The sequence below is a fragment of the Scardinius erythrophthalmus genome, assembly GCF_964197995.2.
Source record: "Scardinius erythrophthalmus genome assembly, chromosome: 20".
Classification (NCBI taxonomy): Eukaryota; Metazoa; Chordata; class Actinopteri; order Cypriniformes; family Leuciscidae; genus Scardinius; species Scardinius erythrophthalmus.
In genome coordinates, this window is record NC_138240.1 from 38242826 (window position 1) to 38256255 (window position 13430).

At 38.2% G+C, this 13430-nt stretch overlaps 1 protein-coding gene across 2 annotated transcripts in view; it reads left to right on the plus strand.

The window, feature by feature from the left end:
- The window catches only part of chdh (choline dehydrogenase), a 34236-nt gene extending 21899 nt beyond the window's left edge, over positions 1-12337 (plus strand). For both annotated transcript variants that reach the window (XM_081349016.1, XM_081349017.1), the window contains 2 exons: positions 5057-5159; positions 10009-12337. In XM_081349016.1, coding sequence (XP_081205142.1) covers positions 5057-5159; positions 10009-10427 — 522 coding nt within the window. In that variant the 3' untranslated portion in view covers positions 10428-12337. The remainder of the gene's footprint in view (positions 1-5056; positions 5160-10008) is intronic.
- The last annotated feature ends 1093 nt before the right edge of the window (positions 12338-13430 follow it).

Sequence of the window (13430 nt, forward strand, 5' to 3'; positions counted from 1 at the left end):
TTTTTTAAATGTATTGGTTGCATTTGTTTTAATTTACAAACCAAGCAATGAAGACACAAAAAGAAACACGCTGAAGTCAAGTAAATGTAATTACATACAAACTCTCATAAGCTGACAGTGTGTTGAACACCTCCAGGAACAAACAAACACAGGATGAACGCCCACAATGTAACAAGGCAAAAGAACAGGTAGCAGTCTTTAATTGGGCTTGTTAGTACGGTGACGCATTGCTGCAACAAATATTATTTTTTTCCACTCAATTATGTCGTAATAACGAGATCTTATGTCGTTTTATCTCTTCTCGTAATAACGAGATCTTATGTACGACATATTTTCTTGGCCTTATAAGGACATGTGTAGTCATGTACAAAATATGCCTTTATCCACATACAATTTATAGCCAATCATTTTTTATCACTTCAACGTTCAAAAATCTGAAGCAATAGCAGCCCCTAATGGACAATGTTAAAATATCAAATTCTGCACACACCTTATTAATAAACCATACTATCCTACAGAAAAGCAGATGAGCCCGAATATGAACGCAACGCATTTAATTACAAGTTAAGCGTTTCCCTTCCATAGAAACCTTTTATTATAAAGAAAATAAAGGTGTCTCTTAACGTGTCTTTCGAAGCCGGTGCACAGCAAATCCTTTAAATGGTATTCAATGTAAAAGAAAAATGAAAAACATAAGTAGGCAATAAAATAAACAAATTATTGTGGCATTTATTAGCCCTCAAACAATATTTATTTTAAAGCCTAAACGAATTTGTTTAAAGAAAAACACCAGCGTTTGGCGTTTATCTGTATAGGCTAAGTGTTTCAGCCGCCCTTTTCAAACTGGCGCAAGAAAATGCAACATAATTTGATTTGTTAAACATGAAGAGGATTATCCGTCTGGCATGGCCGCTCGCTCTAACGTTAACCTAGATAAATGTTCGCTATTATAAAGCGCATATCCAGTGTTTGTGCGGAGTGTGGAGCGCGCGCTGCATGACATAGAGGCGCCGGTGCCATCACTCGCATTTTCCTATCAACAGTGGAAACAACTTAAAATACTCCATCATTTCTGGTCATACAGAAAAGAATAATACATCAGTCGCCACTACTTTTATTTGTGTAAACTCACAACAAGAAGAAAACGTTGCGCTTTTGTAAAATAAAATAAAACTCCATACATCTCCGCTGTAGCCTAGATGCGCCTTTCATACGGACAGGATTACATAATCAGATGGTACCGTATTTTTTTCGTTGGTGGACATTTTTTATAAGCTTTATATAGATAGCTATATTTCTCATGTCTGTGAGGCTTGTCTATACACTGTTTTTCAGTTTATTTTTGAGACGCGCTCCAATTCACGGAGATCATGAAAGCGCGCCCTGTTTGATATGTTTGCTGGCAGCCTACATTGATTTAGAAAAGACTAGTTTATTAATAAACAGTTAAAATGCTTCGTTATTTTTTTCAGACACATTTATTATCATTAGCCTACTTTTGCCGGTGCTTTGCGGCAAGTTTTATGCATGCGCTTGAGCGCGGAAGGCTATAGCCTATGCAGCCAGGATTGAATATAAACGTGCGATTAGTCCTAATTGCTTAAATGAATGACTAGTCTAGACAAGTCTATGGCAACTCTAATCAATAGCCTACTATTTGACATTATTTAATTAGTAGGTAATTAGTATCCAGCTATTTACATTAAATTAGTTGAGTTAGCATAATTAGTTAATGAACTAATAAAATAATAAAATAAAGTTTAAATTAAGAAACTAACAATATATTTCTATAGCATTGCTTATTCCACCACACAAAGGACTGTTTAGAAGGTGACAATCCGGCATGTGAAGACTGTAGGCTGTATCTTAAAGATTTTTGTATTGTATTTTCTGTTATAAAGACGAATATTGACATTTCGTTAATTAAACAAAATAAGAACATAATGTTGTAAAAAATAAACAACTTAGGCTATGTTCTGTTAGATGACTACTTTTTGTTTAATTATATCTCTAGGTAATAAAGGTATAGCCTATTAACAAAAATAAATATTATATATTATATATTATATAAAAAAACTTATAGGCCTAGGCTATATAAAATATATTTTTTAAAAAGGGCCTCATTGATTAATTTGTTTAATTTGATTAATTGTTCGCCTCTGATTGGGGGCTGCTATTATTTGCTTAAGCTTTTTGAATGTAGAAGTGTGATAAAGGCGTGATAGGCTTTCAATCTTATGTGGATAAAGGCATATTTTGTACATGACTACATATGTCCTTATAAGGTCAAGAAAATATGTCGTTTTAATGACATAACATCTCGTTATTACGAGAAAAACATGTTCTTTTTGTATAAAGTCCCTATTAATGAGCTGAGGAGACATGCATACAGAACAGACAGAGAAACCCATAAAACATTACGTTTAACAGGTAAATTAAAATCAGTCAATGACCAGTTAAAAAATAAATTAATAGGCTACCTTTATTTTTTTAACCTTACTTCTGTTTTTTATTTACAATATTACCTTTAAACATACACATAAATAAATATATAAACATATATACATGAGATATATTACTAATAGTGTGTAGGCCTACACTTTTGTACAACTCATAAAAACATGAAAACAGTGTGTTATGAATGATCATATCCCAAATTAAAAAGGTACAATATTAAAGAAAATAGAATTTAGCCAGTTTTATCCAGACGTTTATCCACACGTACGTTATCCAGGCGTTTATCCACACGTACGTTATCCAGGCGTTTATCCACACGTACGTTATCCACACGCAAAGTAAAAAAATTCCTTACACAGCTACGTCGCCGCCACGTCACCGCGCACTTTGAACGCAGCTCCAACACGTGGCCGTGACGTCTAACGTCTCATATCTTACATCTGACGCCTGATTACTATGGGATTTTGGCCAGACGACTGGCGAGCGTATACACGTTAGTTCACCTCTCAGTTTGCTTCGCGATCGCCAAAAAGTGCACAAATCACACCTCATATGTGTGTGTGTGTGTGAAGGAACAGAACGACTGAACGACGCGATCACTGAACTGCAGCGTGTGTGTGTGTGTGTGTGTGTGTGTGCGTGTGTGCGTGTGTGTGTGTGTGTGCGCGTGTGCGTGTGAAGGAACAGAACGACTGAACGACGCGATCACTGAACTGCAGCGTGTGTGTGTGTGTGTGTGTGTGTGTGTGTGTGCGTGTGAAGGAACAGAACGACTGAACGACGCGATCACTGAACTGCAGATTGTGTGTGTGTGTGTGTGTGTGTGTGTGTGTGTGTGTGTGTGTGTGTGTGTGTGTGTGTGTGTGTGTGTGTGTGAAGGAACAGAACGACTGAACGACGCTTCCACAGAACTGCAGCTTGTGTGTGTGTGTGTGTGTGTGTGTGTGTGTGTGTGTGTGTGTGAAGGAACAGAACGACTGAACGACGCTTCCACAGAACTGCAGCTTGTGTGTGTGTGTGTGTGCGTGTGTGAAGGAACAGAACGACTGAACGACGCTTCCACAGAACTGCAGCTTGTGTGTGTGTGTGTGTGTGTGTGTGTGTGTGTGTGTGTGTGTGTGTGTGTGTGTGTGTGTGTGTGAAGGAACAGAACGACTGAACGACGCTTCCACAGAATTTCTCTAATGGAGATCACTGAACTGCAGCTTGTGTGTGTGTGTGTGTGTGTGTGTGTGTGTGTGTGTGTGTGGTGTGTGTGTGTGTGTGTGTGTGTGTGTGTTTTCAGACGATCGGCACAGCAGTGTAGAGAGAGCACAGGGTTGCCAGATTACTAATATTAAGTAACACACTGGGTAGAAAACATGTTTTTTAACAGGAAAGCTCCGATTGGGGGATTTAACTTCAAGAAATGTTTGAACTACACTACCTTTAAAAGTTTGGGGTCGGTAAGATTTTAAATGTTTTTAAAAGAAGTCTCTTCTGCTCACCAAGGCTGCATTTATTTGATTAAAAATACAAACAAATACAGTAGAAACAGTGAAATATTATTATAATGTAAATCAGCTGTTGTCTATGTGAATATACAGTAAAGTGTAATTTATTCCTGTGATCAAAGTTGAATGTTCAGCATCATTACTCCAGTCTTCAGTGTCACATGATCAGGACCCTTCAGGATTTGATCCTCAAGAAACATTTATGATTATTATCAGTGTTGAAAACAGTTTTTTACATTTTTATTTAATGATGCTATGATGAATAGAAAGTCAAAAGAACAGCATTTATCTGAAATCTAAAGCTTTTGTAACATTAAACACTACCCTTCAAAAGTTTGAAGTAAGAATTTACATTTTTTGGGGGGAAAGAAATAAAATAAATCAATACTTTTATTCATCAAGGATGAGTTAAACTGATCAAAAGTATTTATAATGTTAGAAAATATTCTATTTGAAATAAATGCTGTTCTTTTGAACTTTCTATTCATCAAAGAATTTTGAAACAAAATTGTACAGAACTGTTTTCAACACTGATAATAATCATAAATGTTTCTTCAAGTAATGATGTTGAAAATTCAGCTTTGATCACAGGAATAAATTACAGTTTAAAATATATTAAAATAGAAAAGTCATTAAAATCACAAAAGTCATAGTCATCAAATTGTCATAATATTTCACAATATTACTGTTTTTGTTTTGTTTTTGTTTTTTTTTATCAAATAAATGCAGCCTTGGTGAGCAGACAACATTAAAAAATCTTACTGACCCCACTTGGCTTTTGAACGGTAGTGTATATTTTAGTCTTTTTTCTAATTATTTTTTATCAATATTGCATGTTAATATAGTCACAGTTATCGTTTATTGACCTTATCGCCTCATCTTAGGTCATACACAAACATTATCCGTCACAGATTTCGTTCAGGAAATGAACAGTAATGTGTGAACACCTTCAGCTGAGGAAGTGATGTCATCTCCTGACAGACTTCATCATTCTAATGAATCAGACATGTGTGTGTGTGTGTGTGTGTGTGTGTGTGTGTGTGTGTGTGTGTGTGTGTGTGTGTGTGTGTGTGTGTGTGTGTGTGTGTGTGTGTGTGTGTGTGTAGGTTCACGTTGGACCCATGAGGAGCACGAGTGTCGGGTGGATCAAGCTGAAGAGTAAAGACCCGAAGGCTCACCCGATCATCCAGCCGAACTACCTCTCCACCGGTGCGTTTACTCCCGGACAGCAACACAGTGTCGGCCCACATCCGGCCCACATCCGGGCCGTGTGGAATCCATGTGGGCCGGATCTGGGCCGACTCTATGTTGCTGTCCGGGTTAGAGTTGATTCACACAGTAGGGAATCTCATCACTCTTCATCCCCTAGTGGAGAAAAAGGTTCTGAAATGTTGATCATTTCCAAGTTACGCAGAAAGCTAGGGGTGTAATGAGACCCTTGTGTCACGATCCCATATTATTGCCATACTCCAAGACATATGGAAAAAGGTTATTAAAAAGTGTACTATGATTAAAATGTTACTTTTGGTATTACATTGTGTGTGTAAATGAACAGGCTTGGACTTAATGCTGGAAACCCAAAGCAGGACAATAGAGAAACCAGAATAAACATATCCATGATTCTGAGGCTGAAAATACAGCATTATTATAGAGGGATACGCTTAATCTGTCACTGACTAGATATATTTAATATAGTGTTGGACACTTTTTACTGGTAACATCAGACATTTGGCTTTATCAGGACAGAAATATTCCCCCACTGCATTATTATACATTATATTCAACATTATATATAGCAGTTTAATGCAGTACTGACACTAAAACACCACACCACAATTCACATCTATCTATCCACGATCAACACTATCTATCCACAATTCACACTATCAATCCACAATCCACACTATCTATCCACGATCAACACTATCTATCCACAATTCACACTATCAATCCACAATCCACACTATCTATCCACAATCCACACCACAATTCACACTATCTATCCACAATCCACACTATCTATCAGCAATCCACACCACAATTCACACTATCTATCCACAATCCACACTATCTATCAGCAATCCACACCACAATTCACACTATCTATCCACAATCCACACTATCTATCCACAATCCACACCACAATTCACACTATCTATCCACAATACACACTATCTATCCACGATACACACTATCTATCCACGATACACACTATCTATCCACAATCCACACTATCTATCCACGATACACACTATCTATCCACAATCCACACTATCTATCCACGATACACACTATCTATCCACAATCCACACTATCTATCCACGATCCACACTATCTATCCACTATCCACACTATCTATCCACAATCCACACTATCTATCCACAATCCACACTATCTATCCACCATACACACTATCTATCCACAATCCACACCACAATACACACTATCTATCCACAATACACACTATCTATCCACAATCCACACTATCTATCAACAATCCACACTATCTATCAACAATCCACACTATCCACAATCCACACTATCTATCAACGATACACACTATCTATCCACAATCCACACTATCTATCCACAATACACACTATCTATCCACAGTACACACTATCTATCCACAATCCACACCACAATTCACACTATCTATCAACAATCCACACTATCCACAATCCACACTATCTATCAACGATACACACTATCTATCCACAATCCACACTATCTATCCACAATACACACTATCTATCCACAGTACACACTATCTATCAACAATCCACACTATCTATCAACAATCCACACTATCCACAATCCACACTATCTATCAACGATACACACTATCTATCCACAATCCACACTATCTATCCACAATCCACACTATCTATCCACAATCCACACCACAATTCACACTATCTATCCACAATCCACACCACAATTCACACTATCCACAATCCACACTATCTATCCACAATCCACACCACAATTCACACTATCTATCCACAATTCACACTATCTATCCACAATCCACACTATCTATCCACAATCCACACTATCTATCCACGATACACACTATCTATCCACAATCCACACTATCTATCCACAAACCACACTATCTATCCACTATCCACACTATCTATCCACAATCCACACTATCTATCCACAATCCACACTATCTATCCACCATACACACTATCTATCCACCATACACACTATCTATCCACAATACACACTATCTATCCACAATCCACACCACAATTCACACTATCTATCCACAATCCACACTATCTATCCACAATCCACACTATTTATCCACAATCCACACTATCTATCCACGATACACACTATCTATCCACAATACGCACTATCTATCCACAATCCACACTATCTATCCACAATCCACACTATCTATCAACAATCCACACTATCCACAATCCACACTATCTATCCACTATCCACACTATCTATCCACAATCCACACTATCTATCCACGATACACACTATCTATCCACAATCCACACTATCTATCCACAATCCACACTATCTATCCACTATCCACACTATCTATCCACTATCAACACTATCTATCCACAATCCACACTATCTATCCACAATCCACACTATCTATCCACAATCCACACTATCTATCCACAATACACACTATCTATCCACAATCCACACCACAATTCACACTATCTATCCACAATCCACACTATCTATCAGCAATCCACACCACAATTCACACTATCTATCCACAATCCACACCACAATTCACACTATCTATCCACAATCCACACTATCTATCCACAATCCACACCACAATTCACACTATCTATCCACAATCCACACTATCTATCCACAATCCACACTATCTATCCACAATCCACACTATCTATCCACGATACACACTATCTATCCACAATCCACACTATCTATCCACAATCCACACTATCTATCCACAATACACACTATCTATCCACAATACACACTATCTATCCACAATACACACTATCTATCCACAATCCACACCACAATTCACACTATCTATCCACAATCCACACTATCTATCCACAATCCACACCACAATTCACACTATCTATCCACAATCCACACTATCTATCCACAATTCACACTATCTATCCACAATTCACACTATCTATCCACAATCCACACTATCTATCCACAATCCACACCACAATTCACACTATCTATCCACGATACACACTATCTATCCACAATCCACACAATCTATCCACGATCCACACTATCTATCCACAATCCACACTATCTATCCACAATCCACACTATCTATCCACCATACACACTATCTATCCACAATACACACTATCTATCCACAATCCACACCACAATTCACACTATCTATCCACAATCCACACTATCTATCCACAATCCACACTATCTATCCACAATCCACACCACAATTCACACTATCTATCCACAATCCACACTATCTATCCACAATCCACACCACAATTCACACTATTTATCCACAATCCACACTATCTATCCACAATCCACACTATCTATCCACAATCCACACTATCTATCCACAATCCACACTATCTATCCACAATACACACTATCTATCCACAATCCACACTATCTATCCACGATGCACACTATATATCCACAATCCACACTATCTATCCACGATCCACACTATCTATCCACGATCCACACTATCTATCCACAATCCACACTATCTATCCACAATCCACACTATCTATCCACAATCCACACTATCTATCCACAATCCACACTATCTATCCACAATCCACACTATCTATCCACAATCCACACTATCCACAATCCACACTATCTATCAACAATCCACACTATCTATCAACAATACACACTATCCACACTATCTATCCACAATCCACACTATCTATCCACGATCCACACTATCTATCCACAATCCACACCACAATTCACACTATCTATCCACAATACACACTATCTATCCACAATCCACACTATCTATCCGCGATACACACTATCTATCCACAATACACACTATCTATCCACGATCCACACTATCTATCCACTATCCACACTATCTATCGACAATCCACACTATCTATCCACAATCCACACTATCTATCCACAATACACACTATCTAGCCACAATCCACACTATCTATCCACAATCCACACTATCCACAATCCACACTATCTATCAACAATCCACACTATCTATCAACAATACACACTATCCACACTATCTATCCACAATCCACACTATCTATCCACGATCCACACTATCTATCCACAATCCACACCACAATTCACACTATCTATCCACAATACACACTATCTATCCACAATCCACACTATCTATCCGCGATACACACTATCTATCCACAATACACACTATCTATCCACGATCCACACTATCTATCCACTATCCACACTATCTATCCACGATACACACTATCTATCCACTATCCACATTATCTATCCACAATCCACACTATCCATCAACAATCCACACTATCTATCAACAATCCACACTATCTATCCACTATCCACACTATCTATCCACAATCCACACTATCTATCCACAATCCACATTATCTATCCACGATACACACTATCTATCCACAATCCACACTATCTATCCACGATCCACACTATCTATCCACTATCCACACTATCTATCCACAATCCACACTATCTATCAACAATCCACACTATCTATCAACAATCCACACTATCTATCCACAATCCACACTATCTATCCACGATCCACACTATCTATCCACTATCCACACTATCTATCCACAATCCACACTATCTATCCACAATCCACACTATCTATCCACAATCCACACTATCTATCCACAATCCAAACTATCTATCCACGATACACACTATCTATCCACAATACACACTATCTATCCACAATACACACTATCTATCCACAATACACATTGTCACTATCCACGATACATAATGTTGCATTTTCATATTGCGATATATTGTGTCACCCCTACAAATCACCAGATACTAATAAAGGTCCTCCGTCCCACAGACGCTGACGTGTGGGAGTTCAGAGAAAGCGTTAAGCTGACGAGGGAAATCTTCGCTCAGGAAGCCTTCGATGCGTTCCGGGGCCCCGAGGTTCTGCCGGGCCCCGGGGTCCAGTCCGACGCCGAGATCGACGCGTTCGTGCGGCGTAAAGCGGACAGTGCCTACCACCCGTCCTGCACCTGTAAGATGGGCGGCCCGGGGGACGGGGGGGCGGTGGTGGGGCCGGACCTGCGGGTGCACGGGGTCCAGGGCCTTCGGGTGGTGGACGCCTCCGTCATGCCCAGCGTGGTCAGCGGGAACCTCAACGCCCCCACCATCATGATCGCGGAGAAGGCAGCGGACGCCATTAAAGGCCTTCCCTCGCTCCACGACCCGGGGGTTCCTGTGTACCGGCCCGCCAGTCTCCACACGCAGAGATGACGTCATCAGACCCAGAGATGACGTCATCAGACCCAGAGATGACGTCATCAGACGCAGAGATGACATCATCAGACGCAGAGATGACCTCATCAGACCCAGAGATGACCTCATCAGACCCAGAGATGACCTCATCAGACCAATAACATCATCAGACCAATAACATCCACACGCAGAGATGACGTCATCAGACCAATAACATCATCAGACCAATAACATCCACACGCTGATCTGAGATCAGTCCAGTAACACTCGGGAAGATGCTCTTATTTCAGGTTTTAAACTCTTAAGATTCTTGCACACTGATTCCGAAATTTTCTTACGTCAAAAAATAAATAGGACCTCACTTTGCGTCAATCACGTTTACACACTGCCTCCGAAACTTTCATCCGTTATAAAGAAATTCGGATCAGGTTAGATTTTCTGTGTTTTCCGCATCCGTAGCCACTATTTTGAGAGACGCTTTGACAATTCACAGCCACCGAATGACGAATACGATAAAATGCATACGAAAATGTTTGACCTGTCACTACAAAAAGTGACAGGTCAAACATTTCTTACTTTTCTTACTTAGTATTTTTGTCTGGTTTCCAAATATCCAGAAATTGTTAAATCAAGAAGCATTTACTAGAGAAGTTAAATTATGTAATTGTATCGTTTTCTGATAAAAAATAAATAAATAAATAAATAAAGAGTTTTTGCGCAAAACAAGCTAAATTATCTGCCAATGGGGCAAGGAAAAAAATCTTTAAAAAATGTTTTAAGCAAACACTCACTTAATTAAAAAAACATATTTAGCGGAAAACAAGAGAATTTCTTATTTCATTTTACTCATCTAGTAAATGCTTCTTGATTTAAGAATTTTTAGATATTTGGACTGGAAACAAGACAAAAATACTAAGAAAGAAAAGCATTTTTTGCAGTGTAGCTTCGCTTTGTCCTGAAATCAATACATCCTACATTCAGACGGATGTTAAAGGAATAGTTCACTTAAAAATGAAAATTCTGTAATTTTCTCGCCCTCAAGTCGTTTCAAACCTGTCTGAATTTCTTCTGCTGAACACAAATGAAGATGTTTTGAAGGATGTCGGTAACCAGAGAGTTGGACCCCATTGACCTCCATAGTATTTTTTCCTGCTATAGAACTCAATACTCAATATATTATTTTGTGTTCAACAGAAGAAAGAAATTCATACAGGTTTGAAACAACTTGAGGGCGAGTAAATGATGGCAGAATTTTAATTTTTAACAACTATTCCTGTGAGACGCTGATTTGGCTTCATATTGTTTTTTTCTCCTCAAAATAAGAATATGAAGCTTGTTTTAGGACCAAACAGATTTATTGACATTTTACTCTCAAAGTTATTATTGAATTCTGATTTTTCTCAAAGTTGAGTCTTATTAGCTTCTCATTCCTGTAAAACATTAAAGCACATAGAGTAACGGTTTACAATAATGTTTCATCTGATATCAATGAACAACACTAATGTTAACTAAAGCATGTACAATAATTATTTGATGGTATATAATATTTTTTTAATATTACAGTGCAGCTCACTACTTTAATGGTCCTGAAATGGGTTTAATGATCAGTAGCTGTTCATTCTTTGGATTTTGAGGTGAATTATGAACAAATGTGATCTTGATCTTAATGAAAATCATTTATTTGCACATCATCATCATGACAGAATTATGACGAGTGAATAAAACACTAATGATTGGAATCGATTATCTGTGCAAATAACTCAGAAGAGAGACTTTTACACTTCCTTATACTGTATCGTGGGTTTTTTAAATGAGATTAAAAATAGAATAAGACAAATAATATAATAAAACACTGTTTAAAAGATTGTAAATGCATGTAAAATCACTATAATAAATGGTCTTTTAAATCAAAGATAATAAAATGATTAAATTATATGTCTCCTGAGTACTGATCTGAATGATTAACCCTTGCATGGTCTGGAATAATCTGCACAACACCGAAGAGCTTTGCTTCGTCTTCATATCAATAATACCAGTAAAGGAAATCAAATATACTGCGATTAAAACACTGTCATACTGTATCCATGAACCTGTTAATCCTTAAGAATGAACATTCTGTCATCGTTTACTCTCTAAACCAGGGGTCGGCAAGTAACTTCGACTATTATTTTTAGCCAGTAGATGGCGGGCCAGCTACACGGAGTAGGCCTGTGGATGCAAATTAAATACTCTTAATGAACTCTGTCTCACTTTCCATTTCAATGTTGTGAATAATAAATGTGTAGCTTACAATATTTTGGCAATAGCAATCATGCCTCATTCGCTTACAGTCTGACTTTTGAACTTTATTCCTTTTTTATTGTTATTATTTATTTGGGACACACACACCTGAGGTTTAAGGTCTGCGCGGGACTGGTTTTTTTTTTTCCCTGTCCCGCTCCCACAAGGTTCTATTCAGCAACCGCTTAAAATACAAGCGGTGTTCTGTGCTCTGTGTTCACTCGCTTTATTTCCCGACCTGACGGGTCCGCAAAATGTAGATCTCGTTTCCAGAATCTCACATTCAAATGTCTCTAACGGAAAGACAGAGATTAAGTAGCCTATAACAATTATAAATGCTATACAAAAATTGCAGAGAAAAAAATGTCACAGAAAAAATTTATGAAATAGAAATAACATAAATTAAATAGGACAAAGCTTATCACTCAAATTTCTTAGCAACATAAACGAAAACCATATTGCCCTACTGACTAATGAAGTGGGCTATTTTCTGCCGAACTATTTCAAACATCCTTGCAAAAAAAGAATGTTGTTGACTGACAATGGGTTTAGTACCAAACAGCTCCTCAGAGCTGGTGTACAGGTGGTCAGAATGATGAAGTGCGGATACGCTGTCAAAAGATGTCGGGAGTGGGCTATTGTCAGTCAGACCGCACGCTCCGTCCAAAGTTTAGGTACACCAGAGTTCCGACTTTATACTTTAAAATTTAATCCCGCGGCGCATGATTCCTTATGAGAGTT